Source organism: Haemaphysalis longicornis, unplaced genomic scaffold, assembly GCF_048455015.1.
Source record: "Haemaphysalis longicornis isolate Haplotype H1 unplaced genomic scaffold, Haemaphysalis longicornis Haplotype H1 scaffold_2, whole genome shotgun sequence".
Taxonomy (NCBI): domain Eukaryota; kingdom Metazoa; phylum Arthropoda; class Arachnida; order Ixodida; family Ixodidae; genus Haemaphysalis; species Haemaphysalis longicornis.
The window spans coordinates 190,564,786-190,591,212 of record NW_027526295.1 but is presented as its reverse complement, the minus strand read 5'-3'; the positions used below and the strand labels follow the sequence as shown (position 1 = coordinate 190,591,212).

Sequence of the window (26,427 nt, the reverse complement as noted above, 5' to 3'; positions counted from 1 at the left end):
CTAGGAAAGCTATATTTACGTGCCGTAATCAGTATAGAACCGAAGAAATTAGCACGGATGTAATCAACAAACTAAGGTTCGCCAAAGGCAGTCCTGAATAAGTGCGTTGACGTTGTAAAACGACGATACCTGGGCGTACTTCAGAAACGAAGCTCGTTTATGTATCATGCACACACTAATATTTAATCATTTAAGCCGACCGATTTTTTCGGGCCTGCCCGAACATCACCGCCATTAGCTCGATACAGCCAATCACGTACAATGAGCAAATACTCACACATTTCGAACCTTTCTCGTTCGATTTTTCGAAGACTGCTTCCTTCCATTACACGCTACCGGAAACGGAAAGTGACAGCTGTCATATTGTTTTCCTGCAGCATCTAACCAGAGTCCGCCAAAGCACTGCAGACAAAACTGCTCATGTCGAAATGCGCCTGCAGCGAACGTGTTCCCGTAAAAGTTAACCGCGCGTACTCCTTACGCAATCTTCGTTGTACATTATGCGAATTTAGAGCCAGAAAAAATAAACCCGCACCATCTGACTCCCTCGTCTCCGCGTGGGCTCGTAGCTCAATCGGTAAGACAACGGGCTCTCGCTGCGTTTCTCTATTCGTTCCAGGTTCGATTCCTGGCGGTGCCAGTAACTACTTTTATTTGTTCGCGGGAGTTTGCTCTTGACACTAACCATGGCGAAAGAACCCTTGGAGGGTAGAGGTATAAAGCTTCGCCTTAAATACTGCGCGTGAAGGTCAACTAGTCACTACGGCGCTTGTTCACCCAGAAAAGGTGCCGCTTTATTCGGGTGTTACAGAATACCAATCACAGCTCCAAACTGGATACGAATCGAACAGCAAATATTTCGCACCCGAATTCGAAACAGCTCGACCACTCATGCCCATGTTACGAGCATCCCTAAGAAAGAAGCGCGGCGAGATTTTCGGAGCCCGAAAGCAGCCCCAAGCTATCACTTCGGAATCGCTGCGCATTTTCCACTCAGCACGGACACCTTGGCCCCCCAGAAAGGCGATGACGGCAGAGAAGGCAGTGCTGCGTAACTTGCGACGAAGGGAAGCATTCCTCCGTGCCACGCAACATGCACTGCAGGCCCTCAATGAGGAGGAGGAGGGGGACACGCACGTACACCGGTGCAGCAACGAGAGAGTGCACACGCCCGGCAGCGTCGTGCTCCGTGCGTTTCCCGTCCCAGTTAGGAAGAAGGCTGCAGCGAGCATTAGGGGCAGCGGCCGTGGAGCCGCGAACAACGCTGCGCGCACCGCCGCCGGCGGAGGCTTTGCAGGAGCACGGGTCACAGCACACTGCGCACGCGATGGGGTTTACAAGAGTGCCGACGATCGGGGCTGCCGCCGGTCGACCGGCAGGCGGGGAAGAAGAAGAAAGTGCACAAGGCTGGGAGACACCGCCACTAAAGATGCAATCATGCGACAAGGCAAATAGGACGATTACGCCTGCAGTGTATACGCGAGAAAAATTACGGGGTACGGCTCCGGCGAGCGTACGGGGCCTATCGAAAGGCGTACGAAATGCGAACAGAGAAAAACAAGGGCGGGCGATTGACTGAGTAAGCTTCCGATTAATCGATTAATGATCCAGTCGGGATGAATATTTTAATCCGGTAGTAATCGGCTAACGTCACAGGAATAGAGTGAACCAGGAGTGGCACCTCGAAATTCTGTCGAAGCATATCGAGGATAATTCCCGTGTTCAGGAAACCCGCCTTACGCTACGACAGGAAGTGATGCAAGCATACTCGCACGTTGTAGAGATGAAAACCGCCCGCAAGCGAGTAACAAAGAAAGACAAGAAAACGGTCATTCCTTTTCTACAAGCGTAAGATATTCGTCCAGACGGTTAAGAAAGTCGGCAAACGGACACGCACACAGTTTTGGTGTTGGACGCACAAAATGCGGCCCAACCTATATGTTCATACTACCGACGCAGAAGTCATATCGTGATCTATATGGACGTAAAAAACGGCATGTCACGCAGATCGGTTGGTTGACACGTGAACTGACGTCATTCTTTAAAGTTATTACGACAGTTGCGGCAAGTCTGAACCCGGCCCAAACGGCTATTACTCGAGCCCCTCGCAATGACTGCGGGCGAGAGCAGCGGTTTTTCGTTCAAGAGATAGTGCGAGTGATGAAATCCCGACCGCATATGCGCCATGCGATAACTTGTTCGCGTCATGTGTAAATGTATGCGAACAAACTCCATATGCTGTTGCCAGAAAATGTCAACCAACTTCTTTAACTGCGGAGCTTGCCCGACCTCGCTATGGATGTCTCAATTCGTTTCAACCCCACCGTGGCCTCTGCGTGACAAAGAAAAAAAAAACAGTAAAATATTAGAACGTTACTTATGGGTGTTTTTCTATAAACCGAAGCAACAAAAGAAAACAAAGAAATCGATCACGTGATCCATAAATCCGGCCGAATAAACGGGTGAAAAAATTTAATCCACGCCCAGCCTCAAATGAAATTAGTCCTACAGGTACCCTGGTCCCATTCTCGATAACAAGGTGTTTCGATAATGGAGCACACGGAGGAAAGAAACCAAGAACGACCACTTTGGCTTTTCGTCATTTCCCACCAATGCCCACTGTTGTCGACGAAAGGACCTGTCGCGACGGAGGAGGTTCACGAGGAGGGGTATCACGTTACGAACGGGTGCATACCGGAAATCGCCCACAATAAGGGCTGCAGAAGTACTACTCAGTTGCAGCACGGTTCAGTTAAACGTCCGACTTCCGCAAGACCAGGGAAGTAGCCAGAGTGGGCGTTTCGGGGCTGAACCCCCTGCGAATTTTTTTGAGGCAGCACGTAAGCGAGGCTTACCCCCGAATTCATAGATGTATCTTCTTCTCAACTTAAACCGAGCTTAACTTGCCGCCGTCTAAGTCGGCTTCCCTCAATTCATAGACCCAACCCGCTCTTCGATCGCACTTCAACCGTACTTCGACTGATCTTGGTCGGCCGAAATTCAAGTCTGCTTCGTAGCTACCTTGAAGGCTTGAAGTCAACTTCGTCGCTTCGTTATTCCAACATGGCGCCTCGGCAGCGGTAGCGGCGCGACGTTGCGCGATGGATCGCCGGCTTCGAGGCAGTCTGTCGTGCCACTGATGTTGTGTTTGGTGACGCGTATACGACGAAAAGCCGAACTTGAAGGCAACTTCGTCGCTTCGTTATTCCAACATGGCGGCTCGGCACCGGTAGCGGCAGCGGCAGCGGCGCGACGTTGCGCGATGGATCGCCGGGTTCGGGGCAGTGTGTCGTGCCACTGATGTTGTGTTTGGTGACGCGTATACGACGAAAAGTCGAAAATACCGCTGCAATCGTTGAGCGGCCACCGAAGCCGGTGTACGATGATCGCCGGGCACTGCCACTGCCTACACTGCAGCAGCTGATGCTGACCCTCCGTTTTCGCCAGTTTTTACGGCGCCGGCTCCTTTCAAGCAGCTACGGGAGACTGGTGAAACCTACTGTGTGCCACACCGTAAAGAGGGTGATGGAGCTGATCGGAAAAAAGCCACTGTTTGAGCGGCTGGTGCACTTCCCGGTCGCGTCGAGGTAGTGCTGCAAATAGTATTATTGCCATTCACGGCCCTCTGATGACTGATATCAGCCAACTTGCTTTTGCGCTTCGGTATCCCTTGAACTTGTCACCGAGTATACCTTGTCGCATCCCTCCCGAAAGTGGCTTCACGTGGTTAGTTTGAACATTTCCTGGTGTTGTTTTTTCTCTTTGTTGCAACATTGTGTGATTGTTAAGTGTTTTTGGTCTACACAGTAAATCCAGCGAAAAGGGAATGTTGTGCAGGTTATAGTGCGCAAGTTTCTCCTTGAGAGGGACCATGTATACAGCATACATCTTTGTTTTGCATTAAAGGACTGGCCTTCAGTTACACCCAGTTCTTCTGGCCCCAAAAGTCGTCTCACATGCACAAAGAGTTATTGCAGCTCCAATTTTTTTTACTCTACAGTGTAATCAGTAAGGTCATTTGTGAGGTAACCAAACAGCGTAGTTGGCGTGTTAACTGCATGCTAGCATTCAGGCAGCACAATCCAATGGAACCTAGGGCCCAATACAATTACACAGTCATGTTTATTGAAAATGGCTTTTGTCGACCGTGTACTACAGCACTAGTCCAGTCCCAGTGACGACACGGGCAGTACGAGTTGCTGGCTATAGTCTCCACTCCGTCATCTGGGGACGCCAACCCACACTTACCAGTTACGACGTGCTCGCTGAGATAAACGGGTGGTAATTTCTTGAACAATTATAACGAATAGCCTGATGTTACACACAGTTATGTGGAGACCGCACTGAAGTGCTACTTTTTAAGCAAGCCGAAAAGAAATTGTGGGGAATGCTTCGGTGTCACTCTTTTTTTTTCTTTTGCCGCCTGAATAGCTGTCACGTAAAGACTGGGGAACGCTTCATCTTCGGGCTAGAACAGCAGTGATTGTTCTTGGCTTGCTGAACTAAAGAGGCCACCCACATTTACTTGATTTTAATCGGCTTAATAACTGTTTTTGCAACAACCGGGTTGGCTGGCCGTAAACTCCATCACTGATATCGTGCGATTTTCACATGTTCCTCAAACCGTTATTTTCTTGTGAATTGCATTATCCTGCTATAGCCATCTTGTGGGGTTTGTTAGCTTGATGCATGATAAAAGTGGATATTGATGACTGAACTTGGGCAGCAACTCCTACGTAGATTCAATACTGTGAGCCGGGGAGGCACATATTCACAAAACGCTGATGTTGCTCAAGCAGCAAACATCACTGCAACGCACCTACATGAACATCCACGTTTCAATTCGAATCAAGCAAGTAGTTCCCTGTCCGCTAAGTATTTCTGTATTTTATTCTAAATTGCTCGCCATTCTTGTTGCCCTTAGTGCAAAAAAGCTGCCACTAGAGTGTGCAAAGAAAAATACCAGACCAGTAACAAAATGCCTGTACGAAGGCATTTGGTTTTGTTCAAGTACTCCTAAAAGCTCTAATAGCCACATTTGTCAAATAAAGGCAGCAGACTGAAATCACAGAGCTTACACATACTTTTATTATTTCTGTTGCAAAGCCTTGGCCATAAAAATTAAAAAAACACTGGCAAAACAAGAGATCCAAACCTTTCAAAGACAAACACGTTTTGGTTTGCCTATGGACAACAAAACTCTAGAAAATCCAAAATGTTGTTTGTTTTTGTTTTTAAAAGTTCTTCGGCTGGTGTCCAACACAGTCCAACAAGATACACCACTCCAGAAAGGACAAGGCCCTGACAACATCCTCCTGCTCGCAATACGATAAAATTCTCTCTCCCTTCATCCCGACTACACGGGCTCCTGTCGAATTCTCACTCCAAAGCCTGGGCGAGCAAAGTTTTCTTACGCTTAATTTTATACTCAGGAGCTCTAACTCAAGCTCTTTTTGCTGGTTTATCAGCTGGTCCTCTAGCTGTATTTTCTCAGGTGCACCTCCTTATCAGCAGAAGGTGCAGGTTGTGCTCCTCCTGCAGGAGCTCCACCCTCGTGTTATCGTCAGCCCAGAGCTTTCACTCGAGGAGAGCCATATGACCGTTTGGATGCCCTGCGGCCTCTGTAGCGGGCGCTGCTGCATCACTGCCGCTGCAACTGCCGGCTGCGGAAGCTGTAGCTGCCGCCACCAGACTTGGCTCCCAAAGAGACTCTCGTGGTAGACTGTCGTCTTTCGCTGTCACAGCCCATGTTTCCCCTGGAGATGAGTCTGGCTTGGATGAGTCATCTGAAATGAACAAGCAAACTATATCTGCTGAATGTGAAATCTTATGCGATATGTGAGTGCACGGAAGGGTAGGTGGAGGTGATCTTCCTTTCAAGGCAAAGGTGACGCCACTGCCTATTCCACGATACACAAATTGGCTGCCTTACTCTTTACACAGCCATTTGAGTACGTACGGGGAATTAAAGGGGCCATGTGAGTTACCACTCCGTTTTTTCAGCACATGGCCTGGGGCAAAACTTGGAGTTAGCTTAGAGCGTGCCATGTGACAGGTAAATGTGATGGCATGCAAGTAAAAAAAGGTGCGCACTGTAGCTGCGGAGAACTATGTTTGTGGGGTAGCCGCGGCGTGACGTGTCGCCAGCCTGCTTGTCCAAGTAATTCGCACCAAAAGACAAAAAAATTAAAGTAAAGCAGTGTTTGGGTCTTCAACACTGCGTCCTTGTGTGTGTGCAACGTCTATTAGAGAGCAGTATGCCACACGTGAGGCTGGTGTGCAGGACACGTCACTCCATCGTTACACCGAAGTGCAACTGAGGTGATTACGAGACGCACCGTAGTGGATAGCTAAGAATTTAGACCACCTGGGGGTCCTCAAAGGGGCCATTAAGACAAAATACACCTTTCTTCTATGTTTATGTATTCACTTGTAACTTCTACTGTTTACCCAACACTTGCTACTGCTATAAAAAGCATGTGCACTAAATGTAAATGCAGAGATCTTGTTCTGCAAGCTTTGTACTTTGCATCGGATTTTGTCGGCCTCAGTGAATTGCAGCGAGCTGCCAATAATACGTCGTCAGTTCAGTGCGGAAAAGTAGCTAGGGTATTGCAAACCCATTATCTGTTTTCCTCATTATTTCATTTATTTGAGTCAAGTCTGTGTTAAAATTTGTGCAGTGTTATTCTAACGAGGCAATCTTTCCAGTCAACCAAACTTTAATTTTGTCTTCACGGCCCCTTTAACATGAGCTGACTTTTCATTTTTCAGCCTCAACCAGAAAACAGGCTGCAGCAGCCTGCATTAAACCTGCATGCTAAAAAATGCGGATGGCCACTGCTTTTTCTTTCTTCTGCGGCAAAATGGATTCACGCGTGATTAGGCCCCTGTTTCGAAACCAAAGCTAATTATTTCAACCACGAGCCCTCACTGCACTGCAGCTCAGAGATGTTGGACAGTTTTTTTCCCTAAAGATGGAAAATTTGTACCCACCTGTGGCATAAACACGGTGTCCCTGGTGCTGTCCACCATTGCCTGCACCAACTGTAGGACCAGTCGACTCTGCACAGGCAGCAGGTGGCGTGTTCCGACCAAGTAATTCTTGTTTTCAGGCCGTATGCCAACCATCTCCATGGTCGGCGACATGGGTCGAGGTAGTGGTCCTCCCCCTAGAAAGCAATGCGTAACACACCGTCAGTAAAAAAAAAAAAAAGGCTGGAGTGAATGTGAGCACTGAAATGGCTGTAACAGCAGCATTCCAGTGAAAATAGTCACACGCACACACACATATACCTGTGCTTCTGTGGTCACATTTTGACTTCTCTTGAAAATGTGAAAATGAAAGCTTCACTTTAAGGCTGCTGTGCTATAGCTAGGGCAGGCCTCCACGTACTGCAGTATGCTGGGGTTTCACAGTACTGCCGATAAGCTCTCAGTACCTGGATGTGGACAGATTATTTGTCAGGGTTCAGAAGCTGAATCTGGCTGGCACAAATTTCCTTTGTGCACATGATGCGCGGTACACTACAGGTTCGGTTACTAAATTTTGTATATCCTTGTTGAGGGGAGGTTTTTTATTTTGAAAGGCTTGAGATTCAAAATTCGGCTACGTTGAAACAGATTATTATATCCAAGAACGAAACAGGGATGACATAACATCCGCGGCCCTTAAGAACCGGCAAAGTTCATTTAACACAGGAAAAAAATCACAGCAGGACGCGTGAAAGAAGCAGCTTTCGAACGTAAGGCGCGACGGCAGTAACATCTATCGGTAGCGCAATGCTAGGGTCTTTCAACGAAATTGCGAACGTGTTACTTACCGGCCTTCAATTCCTCTCGCTTTCCGCGGAACCATTCCTCGTTCCACTTCTGCTTCATGTTGTTCCAGCATTGTTCAGTCCTGCCGCGTCGCGTTTTGTGACACCAAAGACGGAGTTAAAATTCCGTAGCAACATCTCGCCACTGGGAAGCTTTCGCTGCAACGGAAGATACGTCGTCCTTGCGCTATAATTTGCTTCGCCGCGTCTTTAAAACCAACACAAGAAGAGTCTTTTCACCTTCTGTGAACCTTGGTGCAACTTTTCTGCGCATTTCTTGGATCCTTTTGCTGCGCACGCACAAAAATACGAAGAAACGAACATGAAACCAACGAAACGCTGCGCCGATGCGGCTCGGTTGCGAGCGCCCGGGTTGCCAGATCACATTCACTAATGTCTGAAACACGCGTTATGCTTTGACTGTAGATGACTGGGGATTGCTATTTGCTTAAACAGACCATTGTTAACAATTACTATGGGTGGTTTTTAGTTAAAGGGACTGTTTTATGACCTTGATTTGCATCTTAAACGAAATAATTCCCGGTTACTCTCGATCCCAGCCGCGTCCGTCGCCGCCCCGCTCAAGTCGCCCCCTGACTTGATGAAGCAAGCTCGCTCCAACGTCTATGAAACGCGAAGGTCGTCTTAGACCCGTTCAAGCCGCCTGCTGTCTTGGAGCGGACTTCATGAAGTACGCTCGCTGCTTAAGTTTAAGATAGGTCTATGAATTCGGGGGTTAGTGTTCTTTTTTGGCAAAGCTTCTCCCTTTCCATAACGCAATACCCCCTCCATCCCTCCGAAAAAAATTTTCTCGCTACGGCCCTGCACAAGACTATTGGAATCCAGACTCGGCGTGATAGCTGCCACATCAACGACACAGCGCCGCTGTCAACGGGACGACACTTGAACAGCTGGCACTGCTATTTTGGGAAAAATCTGGGGAATAGTCGGGGAAAGAGGACGCGGCGGCGGTCGATCTCCATGAAGTAAAAAATGCACTGCAAGCGAGCGCAAACACCGTTCACCTTATTTACTTCGGCTGTCCTGTCTCAGCGCTGTTCTGCCCCTCAAAAGCTCCGTTCCCGTCCAATCGGGCGAGCAGAAACAAACCATGGCATGGTTATCCGAGCAATACGGTATAGTCTGCGACGAAGCGCGACATTCGTGTTTTGAACAGGAGCAGAGGAGAGAGGCTTCTTTAAGGTAACAGAGCAGCCGCGGTCACTCCCACCTGCGAGAGCACTCAGTGCGAGAGCACCTTACTACTGCTGCAAGGCACTCTGCATATGCAGTCCACTGGTCGAGGAAGAAGGCGTCCACTTCGAAAGGGCGCGGCGGCAGTGCCCGGCTCACAATGCGTAATGAGTGCCGGCGTGCGACCCGGGGAACGGAAGCACGTAACGACAGCGCCTGCGGCGCCGAACGGAAGCTCCGGCGGTTGTAAACACGCGCAGCGCGCTCTTCTACGATGCACGGGCTTTTCCTTCCCATTGTTGCCGTCATTACGGCGTTCCCACGATCGTTGCGCAATCGTATTCAGGGGGTCGTCGCTGCAGCCACAGCCTAGTTGCATCGATGCATGGAACTCGCTGATGATGATGTGGCTGCGGAAGAGCGCGGTGTTTCCTCGATACTCCGGCACAGAGCTGGGCTATATATAGCTCCTCCCTCATTTTTCGATAGTTACACCAAAGATCGCACCAATGACCTCCAACTAACGAACTAATAACCCAAGTTGGGAAAAGCCGTGACGACGCTTGTGCGTCGGCTGTTGCGCATCAGTTTGTACCACACAGAAGACACGGCTTCAGAAAGACTACCCTATCTAGCTTCGTGTGACGACTAACATAAAAATTCAAATTTTGCATCACTTGCGCCTGCACTTGTGAAGGATTCATTATCATTGTCACCAACCACCCCCACTATGCCTGCGTCCACAGCAAGACAAAGGTCTCGCCCGTGTTCCCCCCTCCGCTATGTTTTGCAAAACCATAGTCCATTCTATAGGCCCCAGTTTTCTTTTATTTTTTTTCCTTTATCCTTCTATCGTTATAGTCACGGCCTTCCCTATATACTGCCGCTCTGTTACCCTGGGGTGGCTGCCAGTTCTTTTCCGCATTACATGCCCAGCCAAGTCCACTTGTTCTTCTTAATTGGAGCTACCATTCTTCCACGCCAGATTGTACTCTAAAACGAGGTGTCGTTTCACATCCCCAAGCATCGTCCCCATCATCCATCTTTGCACTGATCGCTGCGCTGACCCAAGGTTTCCCTCAAGGCGTTTAGTAAGACAAGTCGTCACTGGCCACATGTCGTCACTGGCAGCACGCATTGGTTGTATGCCCCATTTTTTTGCACTGACAGATAGCTGTACAACTGTTCTTCGCGCTCTGAAGACATGCCAATTGGTTGCATGGCGGAAGTAAGTCGGGTACTCTATTTACCTAGTTATGCAGTAATTTTCCTATCGTCATATTTCGCTGGGCTTCGTTGAGAACTTTTCTTAGTGAGTGAAGATTAAGTATCGCGATATACACACACGCATGGTACCACATGTACGTGTGTATTGTGAGCAGAGGTACAAGTTTCAGCATGTAGACAATCCCCTCTTTCGGGTGTGCGCCCTATCATCACCGCATCATGATCCCCATCATCTAAGCGGCAAGAGCGTCATCAACATGGCTTTCTGGCTGGTTCTTACTGAAGCCGTAACCGCACGAATAAAGCCTTCTACCTGGCGAGTCCTAGAACATCTCAATATATGTGCACGAGTGTACATGTGTGAGCACCTGCCGTCTGGGCGCTTGTGCGGGGACGCCTACAGAGGTGACGCAATTAAACACCGCCGCTGACCGACAGCCCCGAGGCACTTGCCGCTGCCGGTCGAGACGTCGCCAAGTGCTGCGTAAGACGCCAGTGAAATAAAAAGATGGGGACAGAGAGAAGCCACGGGTGCATAGCGCCGGAAGCTCGCATCGAAAGATGGCGGGGGAAAATAATTGTTGGGCGCACTTGCGCCCGCGTGCACGGCGCAAGGTGACGGGGACACAACCACGCAACCACCGCTCGCCCACGGCCTCCGCTGGGGGACGACAGGGGGGGAGGGGGAGGAGGTGAAAATTGCGAGCATTATGGTCATTACACGGCGCCGGGGACGCGAGGCTGCAGCAGCTGGGCTGTTGCCACGGCGTCGCGTGCCACACTCGCCACGGTGGCTCAAGCAGTGGCCAAGGAGTTGCGCTGCCGAGCCCGACCAGGTCGCGACGGGTTAAATTACTTAAAGGCCGCGGCGGCCATTTTACTGACGCAGACGAGAGAAAAAGAAGAAAGGGGTGGAAGCACTCGTTCCCCAGGTACGACTGGTCAACGAAGCCGCGAGATGCCTGATTAACCAGTTGATTGGGTAATGAAAATTATATTAAGTGAGATTCTCACGCTCGTACCCAACACCAATACCACTACTTCGGTGCATTGTAAAGCGTTTGCGGCCCAGATAACGCATTCGCCAGAAGAAAACGTCAAGCCACAATCGCAACCACCCCATGACGTCATATCTGCAGTTTGACATTCGCATCAGTACCTTCTCCCTTAAAGGAGCCATGAAGAGAAAATACAACTTCGTTTAATTTCGAAGAACTACGATTCAGTATCTCATTCAGCTCCATTACAGCCACAAAAGATGTTTTTTAACGAAAAAAAAAAAGCAAGAAGTATTTAAAAACTTTCAAATTTCGCGCCACCGTGACGTGTTATGAGCAAGAATGACGTCATACGGGCCAACAATAAAACAATTTTCAGTGCGTTAACTGCACGTTAGCATTCAAGTGATGCGCTCAAATGGAACTAGAGGCCCCATTACAGACGTCCAGTCATGTGTCGTCGCGACAGGTCAGTTAGGCGGCCGCCAATCGCACAAACAAGGTTCCGTGACGTCATAGAAAAGTCGCGGGAAATTGGCTAGGGGGCCGCGACTGCTTCACACGTTTTCTTTCATATCTCCGTTATTTGTTCAAAGATTGCGATGATATTGGTATCATTGTTATCGGGACTAAGCAGTCTTTCTAATAAACCCAACTTGTATTTTGTCTTCATGGCTCCTTTAATGAACACCTATTTGGCCAGTGACCTCACGGAAACCCTTCAGTCATAGAGTTTCATACTAATATATACTAGAGGGAAATCTGTCGCTGCAGTCGCGGACTGCCGTGGGCGGCGCCATTGCCGCTAGCGACGTTCCTCGCCTACTTGGCTTAACTATCCTTATGGCTGCTTTTTTGTCTCAAAGCCAAAACAAACAAAACAGGGGTAACATTTTTTTCTTGTTCATCGTGCATGAAGCTTCTACATAATCACTGATAAATTAGTTTTTTTTTAGGTACAATATTATACCAAAACATATTTGGTATACACTAATATACTTGCTTTTTTTTTTTTTTTTGCAGCCAGAGCCAACTTTTCAGCCTGTTCATGAGCCATGCCAAGGACAAGTGGAACGTGTCTGCCCGGTGCATCACGGAACACTCGCTGAAGCGCGGCTCCCCTAGACAGTGGAGCCAGATTTCCCTCTAGGATATACCAGTATGAAACTTTATGCCTTCAGTAGCCGTAATCAGCGCGAACGCAGTTAAGACCACGTGACGGATAGGTGCGGGTAGGTTACGTGCGCGCGGACGTCCGGCTTACACCATCATTACCGCATCAGGCCTTAATGGTGGCTTTGCTTCCGGCACGCATCACCGAGATTCCAATCAGCGCAACGCTGTTTTCCGTCTACGGATGACGAATGGGTCACGGAGTAAAGTTCGCACACGTACGCAGTTTCGGTGCGCGTTAAATCCCTCAGTGATCAATCCACAGCCATCCTCTAGGCGCGCCGCACAAAACAAGGGTTTCCGAGCGTTGAGCTTCAATCGGAAGTCTTCAACGTGACGGCCGAGTCAAATGCTGCAACACTTAAACCTGACTAACGTCAAACACGACCTGCCGAGAGTAGAAAGTGAAGCGCGCTCGAAGTTCGCCAATCTCTTTGCGGTCAGCGCTGCTTGGGGTGCTTTCTTGGCCAAACTCCCTTCCCTCCTTTCGCCGGTACAGGGCTATTTTAAAACCAGCTTCTCGCGAAAAGGAAACGACGCCACAGACTGAAAGCGTCACGTCACATGGTGTCAAACGTCGCGTCACGCGTAGCAACCACTTACAAATCGCGGCCAGGGAGGCAGCTCGGCAGGTTAAATGTGGACTTCCCGTTCGTCTGACAAGACAGTCGCCACTTGAAACCCTCCCCCCTCCTTGAGGAAGATGGTCACCATATGGAACACGATGATGCGCATGCGCCGACTGTCCGTTTCGAAACAAATGAGATAGTGATTGGGCTGGATCGAAGTGCAATGTATGTGACCGCGCATAGACAGGTATGCACTGAACGACGTATAATTTTGGGTACAAGGTTTTATTACACGGCATTCTTGTGCAGCACAGGGCCTGAAACTTGGAGGCTATAGGAGGCCTAATGAGTCCGTTTAAATTGCAACGTGCTGTGTATTCCCTTTCAACTGTCTACAACGCAAGCGTACCTCTCGGCGGCGAAATTAGAAGCCCGTTGCCGCAGTCACACAGCTATTTCACGCTGGTTTTCTTCCCGCAAGTACGCACAGTATATATCGAGAAACGATGTACTGGTGGGTACGTTTTGGGCCTCAAGCGTTACCGCTGCTCATTGCCCATACTCCTCCGCCACCCCCCGCATTTCAGAGGTCGGTCTCCGCATCGAACAGCTGCAGCTTCGTGTCTCAGGCGAAGCGGAGGGGTAAAAAATTGGCCGCTATCTATGCTCCGAATGTCGTGGAAAGGCGATAGTCTTGCCCACCTCTCACACTCTTTCCCTCCCGACTCGCTCACCCCACGACAAGCAAGGCAGAGGTTTGCTCCAGTCAGTTCAAGTTTCCCGCGTTCCACTGCTAGCGCGCAGTGGAATGCCGGCACAAGGTCTAGACTCGGGCGCGAGCAGTTTTGTATTTTTTGGCTGAAAACTTCGTCTCAAATATGCCCCATGTTTTCTTTTTGCCCAATAATGTGGACACGTCTGAAGAATGTTTCCATATTTAGTGGTTTCAAAATGTTCTGCCTAAATAAACTTCTCGTTCAATAATTCTTTGATATTTTGGCCGGTGGACGGACAGACGGACGGACGCACGGACAGACAGGCACAGACAGACAGAGATTAAGCTTTATAAGCCGAAAGGCGCGAGAAACATTAGTCCAGCTCGACTTGGAACAAAGGCTGGTAAAAGTTTCAATCCCAACGGGCCGGGCCGCACATCGTGGCCGCAGATACTAATTTGTAAGCTCGCTCTACTTGTCCGCGAGAGCCCGCACGTGCTTTGAAAACGTGACGCCGCTTGTAGCAGTATCCTCCAAGCGCGCCCACTATTTTTTTATACCTCGATCGAGAGCGTGTGCGGCGGCCCCAACGAGGCCACTTAAATAAATATAGATCGGTTTTCGCGGGACGTCAACGCCGAACTAAGGCGTTTCGCACGACAAAAGCGGGAAGACGTTAGGAAAATCGCCGGGCTTCGCAGCAGGCAGCAGCAGCATGGGCGTTTTCTTCGCTCTGCTCTTCCCCCTCACGAGCGCGATCCGTTCCCAAGAACGTGCTCAACAGTCGAATCAGGCGTCACTGAAACATATAGGCTCATTATGCGGGAATATAACTTGGAACTGCGGCTACACGACTTCGCCTTCAATTACAATTACAAAGAGAAAGGTACGAGTCGAACGCATTCCACCGCGCACCACACCTGTAACGCTGGAGTACACCGGGTGAGACCGACAGGATGTCTAGCGGTTTTTTCCCCGTGTCTTTAGAACGTGCCCTGCATAAAAAATATCCAGAGGTAAAACCAATACAGAAATAATGCGCGCCAATCCACCCTGTGAAGGTGGTTGGAAAGCGAAGCTGTTAACGACACCCACATCGATTACCCATGCGACGTCACTTGAATCCACACACGTGGCTCTACAAAGAGTGAAACCAGAGACAAGTGAAATGCACTTAACCACACCCTTTATTACTTCAAAGAGATATTCCTTGCTAAGGTTAAATCAATGCATGCTTCATGAACGGTGGTTGGCTGAGTTGTATTGGTGAAACACAAGTGTGGAAACTCTTTTATTATAAAATTGAAGGAAGCTCTAACCCGGTATTAGACTATCTCACTTCTCCTCTGTCTCAGCAGTCTCCGATGGAGACGACGAGATCGGCGGCAGAGACGGAGGACACAGACGGGGGAGGTAGAGACGCATGGCACCTCACTAGTCCTCCGTCTCTGCCGCCGATATCGCCGCATCCATCGGAGACTGCTGCGTTGGTGTGAGCTTCCTGGAAGGAGAGAAGCTCACACCAACGCAGCTATAAACCCTATAAACCCTATAAACCCTAGTGCATGCGGAAGGCGCGCACACGGTCGCTACACGTGCCGTAGGTGGATCGCACAGCGGCGCGAGAGGTCGCGTGACGCTATTACGTGGCATTCTGCGAGAACACAGGGAGTAAACTCGCAAATGTGCTCGGTGAGTGCACCGTCTGTCTCCCCCGTCTCCGCGTGGGCTCGTAGCTCAATCGGTAAGACAACGGGCTCTCGCTCTGTTTCTCTATTCGCTCCAGGTTCGATTTCTGGCGGTGCCAGTAACTTCTTTTATTGGTTCGCGGTAGTTTTCTGTTGACACCAACAGTCGCGACAGAACCCTTGGGGGGTAGAGGTAAAAAGGTTTGCTTTAAAAAAACAATAGGTTTATAGAAAGGCAAAGAAAAACTTATTACTACCACGCAAAGTTTTGTCTATATCGTTTGCACGAAACAGGCAAGAGGAGCCAGGCAACGCGACTCCGACACATTTGCACCCCTGCATTTATTACCACCGTCCGGATTTACATAACATTCAAGTATACTATCATCGGGATTTTATCACACAAAGCTTCACGACACAGGTTCGCACTCCGGACTCCGGCACGCACGCGCAGTTTATCTAGCACGTCCAGTACACCCGTCATAACGCGCTCACGTACCACAATATTACGTCTATATACGCATATATGTACAGAAGGTGAACAAAGTGGTGGAACTTTCACTGCGGCGTGTACCGTGGAGCAACACGCCGAACTCGTGGCTATGTGCAACGTTTGCTGTTTTAACGCGACGCTTGGCCAATTGAAGGACTTGCACTTTCCCCCCTATTCGTGGAGTTTCCGGCAACTCTGCTCAGAATCAGGAAGATGAGAGCTAATTAATCGACGTGAATTCGCAGCAGGTCAAAAATGCGAGCTCACGGGTCTCAGACGGGGAAGTGCTACAGGCACGGCGACGACACACTCTCACTGACGGCGGCGGCGAGTACATAAAGGCAAGCCGTACACGCGGCCCCAACACGAGAAGTGGGCCCCGCCTATCGGGCGTCCATCGGTTCAATAGCGCCACGGGGAACCATTAACGGCGGCCCCAAATTGAAACGATCTGGAGCGGACGGCGGCCGCAGGTGCTCGTTCGGGACCACGCCGCCTATGGCCGCATGTGTGTGAGACTCGTACGAGCTCGACGATGACCTCGCGGAAGATGTTAGGATGGAGTACCACCCACAAGCGGTCAGCAAGGCACGAAACAAACCCGGAGAGAAAGCAGGCCGCGCAAGGCCCTCCCTATTTTCTGAATCCTCGAGGGCTGCAGACTCAACGCGGTCGCTACGAGTCACCATCGACTCACGAAGCTTCCCTTCAAGGCAAATTAACGCGAGCTCAACACGTTGCGTGTTTTTAACACGGCAGTGTTTTATTCCGGGATTTACAAAGATTTCCCTTACGTCATTCATATCCGTCCCGGAAATAACGTCAGTACACCTTTGCCGAAGCGACCCGCCAGCAGGACGTCGCTCGCCAAGCACAGCCACAAGACAGCCGCCGACCCGCAAATTATGCTCAGCTACAGATTTCGCTGCACATTTCACTTTCGTGTTTCACCGATTCCTATATATGACAGAGAAATAAACCAGCTTTTTCATATCTGTCCGACTAAACCATGGAATATACGAGCGCACAATTCCCGAGGCGCAACACTTCATCCCTTCTCGTAAGGCGCACTCAATGTTTCCACAGTTTCGTACATTTTCGCGCGCGAAAAGAAAAAAAGAATAAGAATAAGAAAAGAGCAGCGTGACGGGAAATTGAGGTGCAGAACACGCCGCCGTGCTGGCGCGGAGCAAAGCAGAGCAGGACGCGGCCGTGTCCCGGGCACGCCGCCGCCGCCGCCAGCCGACCTCGAGGAAAAGAATCAGGCCGCTCCCATTGTCCGTCATCGACACAGCGGCCGCCAGACGGCCTCCCCCGACAACAGGCGTGTCCGCCGACGGCCGCAGCTGCCCTCGAGAAACGCTTCCTGCACCACGCGTGACACAAGAGAGACCCCCTCTTCCCCTCGAACGGACGGCGCGATGAGTGGTGACCGCACATACACGCGCGCGGGCGGGCTTTAATTAGCGCGCCCATTATGCCACGCGCGCGTATATACCGCTGACCGGCCCGCGATACGGTAACCGGAAGGCGTGCCCAACAATGCCTCGTGCGCATGCGCCGAGCTAAGTGCCGGGGCGTGTTCAACGGGTCTGATACCCACAACATGCATCCTAAGCGAGTGGGCCCGTGATAAGGGCGATCCCCTGACCCCGTTGGTGCCACAGCGCCGCTGACTGGGATTAGTTTTTCAAGCCTCAGAGAAAGATAAAGTGCCGTCCCAACCGGCCCGACACCACGCGCGTCGCTTCAAGCAAAGCCATCGCTTCTTTTAACTGCTTACGGGACACCCAGGAAATGCAAGCCAGCCGTTTGTTTGACGGAGCGAAAGATCGCCGCCAGGACCTGGGCCAGCTGCCTCCGCACCGCCCCAGGCGGTGCACGGGGAAGCTCGCTAATTAAATTTCCCCCAGCCGCTCATTCACGGCCCCCCAGACCGGGGGCGAATGGGGAGACGGAAAGCGTTTGTTCTGTCGCGTACACAGCGCGACGAAACAGTGAGCGCCGAGGGCGCGGATCGATTACTGGTCGCGAAGGCGACGTTTCCGTCGAATACGCTCGTGCACGCCGAAGTTGGGCCAGATCAATGCGTTAATTTTGATTGATTCAAACGACCCGCCCAACGCGTGCCTCACAGTGCAACTGTATAATGAACATGTGATTCTTTTTTTGTGGTGAAGGCGTGGAGAAAGGCTCCGACATAGAAAAAGAAAGCTGTTTGAATAGTCACACGTCTATGGGAGTGGTTCGTAATACTTCTGGTACAACACGAGCTACAAGCGATTTCGGCAGTTATGCTCCTCCCGTAGAAGCCCGTCCATTGACCGCAGACGGAATTCCGAAGTGCTACAGTGCTCACGACGAGTACAACCACCTTCTCCCCAAGGTCTACGGGATTGAAAGCAAAAGTTGGCTTTGCCGCAACGCGTATTAACGGCGACAACGACACAAAACATTTTTAACTCCCCACAATAGTCACGCAATACACTTAGTGCAGCGCTCCGACTATCCGGTCTGGGAAAGGCGTCCTCACCTTAACTTTTGTCCACTCTGGTGTAATCTTACTTCAACATCAGTTGGGACATCTCCTATCTGGGATCCGGACAGTTTATCGAACGCCGTTTTATCGAACGCCGTTTTATCGAAGTCGTTTTATCGAACGCCGTTTTATCGAACGCCGTTTTATCGAAAGTGTTTTTCTCGGCCTTTTCGAGTAACATAATTTGCAGTACGTTTTTTTAATTGCCTCCTCGCTATGTAATTTGCAAATCTTGTCTCCACAGCAGGCCTATTTAAAAACATTTATAGTCTGTCTTCTAGTTGACTTTTATTTCCTGCGTGTTTTTTTGTTTGTTTTTGTGATGCGCAAAATATGTCACCAGAATTTTTTGCTGTGTTCATTGCGCAACTGGTACTGCCATAACGAATCTCCTTGTGTCTCTATCCCCTCTGATCCGAAGCATATCACGGCATTGTGGCGTATTGATTAAAATGCCTCGATATGCTTCGTACCTTTTTGTATAAACCGCTTTTGTGTCGACACATAATCTAATTATTTCGCCGCGTATGTTGTACGTAAGTCAGGCACTTCTGGGCGCTTGCTAAGGCGTTGCGCTGCTGAGCACGAGGTCGCGGGTTCGATTCCCGGCCGCGGCGGCCGCTTTTCTGATGGAGGCGAAAAGCAAAAACGCCCGTGTGTACGAGATTTAGGCGCACGATAAAGATCCCCAGGTGGTCAAAAATTAATCCGGAGCCCTCCACTACGGCGCGCCTCATCGCCTGCGTTGCGTCGGCGCGTTAAACCCGAGAATCAAATCAATTCTTGGCGCTTGAGGGTCCAATGTCAAAAACCTAACTGGAACGCTAGCAAAAGTCTCTCCCGATTTCTGCATTCCTAATTCTTAATGGGATCTGAGTTCAGTTGCTAAGAGGTTACCAAGCCTTGTACTACTGTTCTCGTTGCCTTGCATGAACTAACGAGAAAAACGTGAGGTACAAAATTGTCACCGTACTGCAGGTTGGTTCGTTTTCATCTCCCTCTGGTTGCACCCCAGCATGTCTGCTGGGGTGCATGCTCTTGCCTTTTTATCATAAGGCATAAAAACAGTACGATCAAAATAGTAAACACCGAAAATGGAGAAATCATGAAGGTCTACTCAAAATACAGCGTCGTGACCCGATTACCTCTAAATAAAAATGGAAAAATTAAAAAAATGAGAACGAGCAATACTATGGCCCGTGCGATTATACCTGAACAAGGCACACAAAAAACCAACAAAATGCGCTGCCTGGTCGGGTGTGTTCCTCCAAGGCCACCACGAAAACGTAAGGTTGGTGAATCAAAAGAGGGGCTAAGAGTGTTGACGCAAAAGTAGAAAATTATACGAAATCCTGTATTTTTTTTTATTTGAGCATGATTAACAAAAAACGTAAATTGTGGTGGGATGGGCAATTGTCCAGCTGTACTAGCTTACGAGTTTCCCTAGTGCGAGATTACCTCTGACGACTTGTCCTACTTGACGAGTTCACCTATGACGAGTTGGCTGTGACAGGTTCCCTTGTGACGATTCTCCTAGACTCCACCACCTCTGTTGGGGTCTCACTATCACTGTCGGAACCCCCCTGTTCCAGTCACATAGCACTAATCTTTCAGAAGTTCTTGGCCCAACATTTCTCCAGATGCAAACAGTGTGACCCCAAGGTCCGAGTAGGAGTCGCGGGTAAACCACGTGACTAGAACAATTGTGGGGTACAAGACTCTGGATCACGTAATGATGAACCATGGCGCAAGGGATATATATTTTCAACACTAACCTAAACACGCCGATACACATCTAAGGAATATTGCGCACGGGGTTCGGGTTGGTACTATAGGGGCAAATTCTGTAATATAAACAAGGGTGTCATACATGCTTGAGTGAAATCAATAAAGACTCGAAAAATAAAAATAATTTAATAAAACAAAGGTTATCGAAAACACTGTAAAGGCGCGTCAACATATATAGATAGGTTTTTTATGTAATGCACGTCAGAGAGAATGTAGGAGGAAGGTTACTGCAGGTTAGGTTAATGCGATGGCCAGTTAAACAAAATAAACCCCGAAAATTACAATGCAAGCCGCAAAACCGCACTTTCGATAAAACGGACGTAGGTGGTTCGATAAAACGGGCATTTTTTCGATAAAACGGCGTTCGATAAAACGGCGTTCGATAAACTGTCTGGGAACCCTCCTATCTACCTCTTTCGCAGCTCAGAAACCATTGCCACAGTTTGTTGCAGGCCCCCGAAAAACCCATAACTGTATTAACATCAGATAAGCAGGAACGCGTTCGGCGCACGTGCAAGTCTGTAACAATTTTGGGCGGCAATTAGTGAAAGGGTCGCCTTAAAAGGCAGCACAAGACGCCGGCAGCTGCCGGTGCACGACGAACGATGGAGAGGCAAACGCACATTTCTCGCTCCAGCCCACGTAGGAAAGACGAGGCAGATCTCGAAGTTATGAAATTATACAAATATACAAACGATATATTAACAATACAATAACAATATAAAAACAACAGAAATACAAATAACCGGTTGTAGTGATGGCTTAACGAACAAACTGTATGAAGTGGGGAGGGGGGTTACATCGGTCGCTGAACGTCTGCTCAGCGACGCGACGTAAGATTTTGATTGCTTGATTGTGGGGTTTAACGCGCCGACGCAACGCAGGCGATGACGTGCGCCGTAGTGGAGGGCTCCGGATTAATTTTGACCACCTGGACATCTTTAACGTGCGCCGAAATCTCGTACACACGGGCGTTTATGCTTTTCGCCTCCATCAGAAAAGCGGCCGGCAACCGAACCCGCGTCCTCGCGCTCAGCAGCCCAACGCCTTAGCCACTGAGCCACCGCGGCGGGAGACGCGACGTAAGTGAAGCAGGGCTAACGCGGACTGACCGCGGCGCACAGGAGAGCGGGTTAAGTGGTCACGCACCGACTACACACGGCGGAACGACAGACAGCGCGCACGGGCAGCTCGCCCCCGAGGCCGTGCACCCGGGGCGGGGCAGCGTTATAATAATAACGTGTTTCACCACCTGTGCTGCTGCGGACTTGACAACTCGGAGCGGGGGCCAGCCAGGAATAGCGGCGTCCTTGATGAAGGAAAAGGACGCACGAAACGGGCGCCAAGGTCAGCCCCTTACTTCCTGGTCCTCGGCCGACGTCGCTCGCCGGGGGCGGAGAGCAGTTTTGCTCGCTGCTGCGGGCTAGGAAGAAACGGCAGAGGAAACTTCCTCCTCCTGCGAACGGCCGTGCACCCTTGCCCCCACCCCTTACCCCCCTTCCGACGACACTTCCTTCCGCCCGCCTGCGTACACTGGGACCAACCACGCACCGGACGATGATGGCCTTAGACAAAAAACTGTGGTTGATTCCTCTGCCGTAGGCATCGGTAAAACACTGAAGTGAAATGTTCAGCGAAATCTGCAGCTTAGCATGAATTGCGGGTCGGTGGCTGTCTTGTGGGTGTGCTTGGCGAGCGACGTCCTGCTCACGGGTCGCTTCGGCAAAGGTGTACTGGCGTCATTTCCGTGACGGATATGACGTAAGTGAAATCTTGGTGTATCCCGGCATAAAACACTGTCGTGTTAAAATATAAAACCCGAAAACGAACAACCCTAAGTATAACGTACTCTTTAGCCCTAAAGGTTGCTTCCCCGCAAGAAGACCCTGTAAGCAGGGGTGCACCCTTTACAGGCCGCTTGCTTCGTTGTACTGGCGTCATTTCCGTGACGGATATGACGTCAGCGAAATTTTTTGTGAATCCAGGAATAAAGCACTTTCGTGTTAAAAAGGCTCCGAATGATCGTCCTTTTGAAATCGACCGAAACACGGCTTTTAATTCATCGCGGCTGGAACCACTACGCGTGGAATTCGGAACACGAGCGCAATGCTTCGAAACAAGTGAAGGCTCAAGATGGAGGAGGCTACCTGATTCAACGCGGTCACACGACAAGACTGCGCGCATTTCTATCTTCTTCTCCGACTCACGCCAGTATGAAGGAGTCCGAAGGGGAAACGAATAGGAAGCTGCCATTTCGAGCATCCCCTGACCCAAAAGTGCCAGCCAGCGGCATTTTAAGAGGACAAACTCGGAACTGGACAGTTTGCGAGCGAGCTACAACAAACGAAACAATTACGCGCCAATGTTCTGCTCTAGGCAACGGAAGACTGGAACGCGCCTGTGACTGCATTTATTTTTCGATAAACGAAAACGAACTGGTCAGTTTTAACTGCGTCATCGCCAATTTTTAAGCCTGACCCCCCCAAACACACTTACACACAAGGAGTCACACCGCCAGCAAACTAACTCAACAGACCCGTGAGGTGCCGACAGCATACACACTGATGTTTTTCAGTCTGAATGGAATAAAATGAAATGCACGCATTCGGAGCGTCCTCATTCGTACAAAAACAAAAAAAAAAGAGGAGAAAACAGGGACAAAGTCGTGACGCAAGCCGTATACCGAAGGATGATGCATAATCCGACACACAAAAAAGGGAGGGGGGGTGAATGAAAGGCGTCTGCCGCCGCGTGTTGCGCGGAGCGAGAAGCGCGCGCCACGTCCTTTGCCGGCGCTGCAGCTACCAAGCAGCACAGCATCCGCCGCCGCGTAACGCAACCCCCCCCCCCCCCTCCCCGACGCCGACCCAAGCGAGACACTCCCGACGACGCAGCGCGTTTCTCAAAGAAGGCACAAGGCCGCCCTGGGCAGACAAAAGGAGAGGCGCGTGCCGACCCGCATGCGGCCAAGAGGAGGAAGAAGACGAAGATGCGGCCGGCCCACCTCTTCTCGCAGACCACCCCACGCGCCGCCGCGCATTCACCTACTCCGACGCCCCCGTTCGCACATACCACCGCCAGCTTCGCGACGGAACGCTTCCAAATCGAAAGAAATCTCTTACGTCCCCTCGCGGGAACCCCTGTGTAGATGCGACGCATAGGGGGTTCACGTTGCAGCGTTGGACAGCGGAGGAACGCCGCGTTTTATAGCGCGCATAACGGTGAGGGGACGCGCCGGCGCCAGTGCGTCTGCCGCGGCTATGACGCAACACAATCCAACACAATCCACTTTAATCCAATCCAAATCCAACCCAAGCCAATCCATTCGAATCCAATCCAATGCCCCTCGCGAGAGAGGGTCCGCTATCGGAGAGGAGAGGGGGTGAGCGGCGGAGAGCGCAGCTCACGCGGCGAGAATGGGGGAGGGGCGGACGCCGACAACAACGCCGACGCCGGATGCAGGGACAAGGCGAGTGAATGAGATGCAGTCGCATCTAACACAAGGCATCGTCGGACGAACGGAGAGACCAGAGGAACAAGAAGTCACCGTCATCGAATGCTGATCGCTGGTTGTGCGTTTGTTGCTCCGGCGTAGAGCTAGCGTAGCTTATTTAGTGGCTCTACTCGGCGTAAACACTCGCGCCTTCTTTCCACCGGACAACGTAAATAAGGATTATGAAATAAATCAAAGTGGGGGAATCGGGTGTCCCACGGGTGGTAGTCATTGTTCGGAGCCCGCGGGACGTCACACGCGAAGATTTTTGTTGGTTACTGAGTGGCTTAGAACGATCGAGGCACGTGCAGGTTGAACAGCAAGCGGAACGACGTGAGGAGAGAGACCGGCGTTGTCGCATGGATGTCCACTGGAGCACGATTGGTTTCGCGAAAACAACATTTATTGAGCCCAAAAGATTTGGTGGTGCCAAATCTTTTGGGCTCAATAAATGTTGTTTCATCATCATCAACTTCGCGAAACCAATCGAGGTGAAACGGAAAAGTGCGGTATGCAGGCCTGCGGGACACGCCCCTGCTTCGTGCCTCAAACAGAAGAGCCCGATCCGGAAATCTACCGTTAACCAACCCGAACTCACGAAAACAGTCCAAGTTATGAGGGAAGACAAGATTTCTGTCTTGTTCTCGTTCAAGCTAGCGATTGCACGCTAACTTCTCCCATAGGACGATTGAGAATGTAATACTGTTCCGATTAACGTAAAGTTTATCAGTATTTTTAACGCTAATTTAGAGACAAGAAACGATGGTCAAAAGAGTAAGTCGAAAGGTAATCAGAAATTTATACCAAAACGGGTGTTCGCCATCACGAAAGATTTCTTTTGTTGTTTTCTTTTTCTCTATGCGCAGGTCAGAACAGGTTAGAACCTATTCGTTGCCCGCTGCCAAAGAAGGCGTCACTAATCAACGCACGCTCGGCTGGAGACCAGCACAATGTGTCCGATGAAGCGGACGATGCAAGCATCCATCCGCGAACAGCGTTCGACAGTCGCGCGTGAAGTGTAAACCCAGCAGGGCACGCATTGTGTGTGCATACTCGCTCCCCCCTCCTCCCCTCTCCCCCTCCCCCATTTTAAATCTGCTGGGGAAAGGTGTAGCGTCCTTCTGACAGTTTTGCGGAACCAGGTACGCGCAGCCACGACTCTCGGATGCGTAATCTTCAGTCATCGTCGAATATTCATGCGAAAAATAACATTCAGCGCGCAGATTCAACCAACTGATCGTGCACAGGTCTGTTTTTTGTTTCCTAGCGACAGTACTGGTTGACGTCGCCTCATCACTCAAAGTTAAACTTCCAAAATCTAGTCCTAAATCGCTGCCTTGAGCTGCACACGCATTATATATGAATACGGAGAGGACAGACACAGGGCAGATTAACTATGTCGTGGCAAGTGTTACCGTGACTTATTTAACGATCAGACGGAGGTCCCACGGGACCAGATGCCGGATCTCCGGTGGAACCATTCGCTGACCTCTGCTGTGTGATTACGGCATCACCATCCTTGAAGGCCGGCCATGGCGACGCCAGGTACTATGTGGCCAAGCTAGCGCCGTAACAGCACCGCTTCGCCTGTGCGCGCGAAGGAGCCTTTTAAAGGGAGGACACATCGGGAGGGAGTCAACATTTTTGAAGTTGCGGACGGGAGCAGCCGCAGACGAGAAGCGCGGGTCTTCCGGTGAGCAGCGCCAGAGCCAGGACACGCTTACGTGGTGGGTATTTGACGCGACGGCACGCCAGCAACTGTACATGAACAGCAGCAAGTGGCGGCCGACCCATCAGGCGTCCCAGCGGAATAACGGTACACGTACTACGCGCCAGCACGCTTGAGCGGTCGCACGGACATGCGCGCGCGCGCATTCCGTGGCGACGAGCCATTTGGACGACGCCACGAGCGCGGTGGGCGCACACAATTAGGCGCACGCTTTGGCCACGCCACCTACGGTTACTTTGAAAGGAGTGGCCCCCACCTTGACGACCGCCAAGAGGGGCGTCGTAGCTGTGCCAAAAGAGACAGAGACGGGGCGAATGTGTAAACTACGAGGGTGCTTCGGCTGTACTACAGTCGCCACTAGAGCCGTGATTGAAGGCCCCGCGCCCTTCCCTCGCCCCAGCCATGCAGAACCGCACCGGCAGATCGAATTAACATATTCGGAGGAATTTGATGATGCTGATGTGCGCATTTTAATGGCGCAAGGCCGACTGAGGGCAAAGGGGGCCGAAAAGCATTTCAGTAAAAACAAACTTGAAGTAAAACGCAAGGTAAATATGGAGATGACTGGTGTAAAGGGCCATGCTGTCAAGATGCATGATAAGAAATTAGATGTAAAAATTTGACGTCGGAGATATCCGGAGAAATTTTTTTGTAACAATATAAACAAAAGGTCCATACTAAACAGACAGTTGTCGACGTTCATCCCAGCCGCAATAAAAATGGCAGTGCATTCTATTAGGCACTAAGCGGTCCATCGACACACTCGCGGGCCCGCAGCACGCGTGAGTGTGGAGACGTGGCGGTATACGCCTCGCGCACCCTCCGCCTCCTCGTTTCTCATCGAGCCGAATTTTTTTTCCCCACGTGATCAGCCGTGTAGAGAGAAACCCGCGAGCTCATACAAAGCATACGCTGCGTGGACTATAAACTGTTTACACCGCCGAGATTTGAAGGCCCACTTTAAGGCCAAAAGAAAAGTTGACTAGCAGCAAGTAAACAT

At 50.5% G+C, this 26,427-nt stretch overlaps 2 protein-coding genes across 4 annotated transcripts in view; both read right to left on the bottom strand.

Moving 5' to 3' along the window:
* Gckiii (Germinal centre kinase III) overlaps positions 1–26,427 on the bottom strand; it is a 122,317-nt gene that overhangs the window by 32,716 nt on the left and 63,174 nt on the right. The gene's annotated exons all lie outside the window — the stretch shown is intronic.
* On the bottom strand, positions 5,072–8,177 carry LOC144169670 (uncharacterized). 2 transcript variants are annotated; one of them, XM_077698950.1, is made up of 3 exons: positions 7,824–8,177; positions 6,993–7,172; positions 5,072–5,786 (listed from the first exon to the last, which is right to left on the bottom strand). In XM_077698950.1, exons 1-3 carry the CDS (start codon positions 7,879–7,881, stop codon positions 5,578–5,580), a joined length of 447 nt encoding a protein of 148 aa, XP_077555076.1. In that variant the 5' UTR covers positions 7,882–8,177; the 3' UTR covers positions 5,072–5,577. The 2 variants fall into 2 exon arrangements, with proteins under 2 accessions (XP_077555076.1, XP_077555077.1); XM_077698951.1 differs by having other exon boundaries at positions 6,997–7,172; positions 7,824–8,173.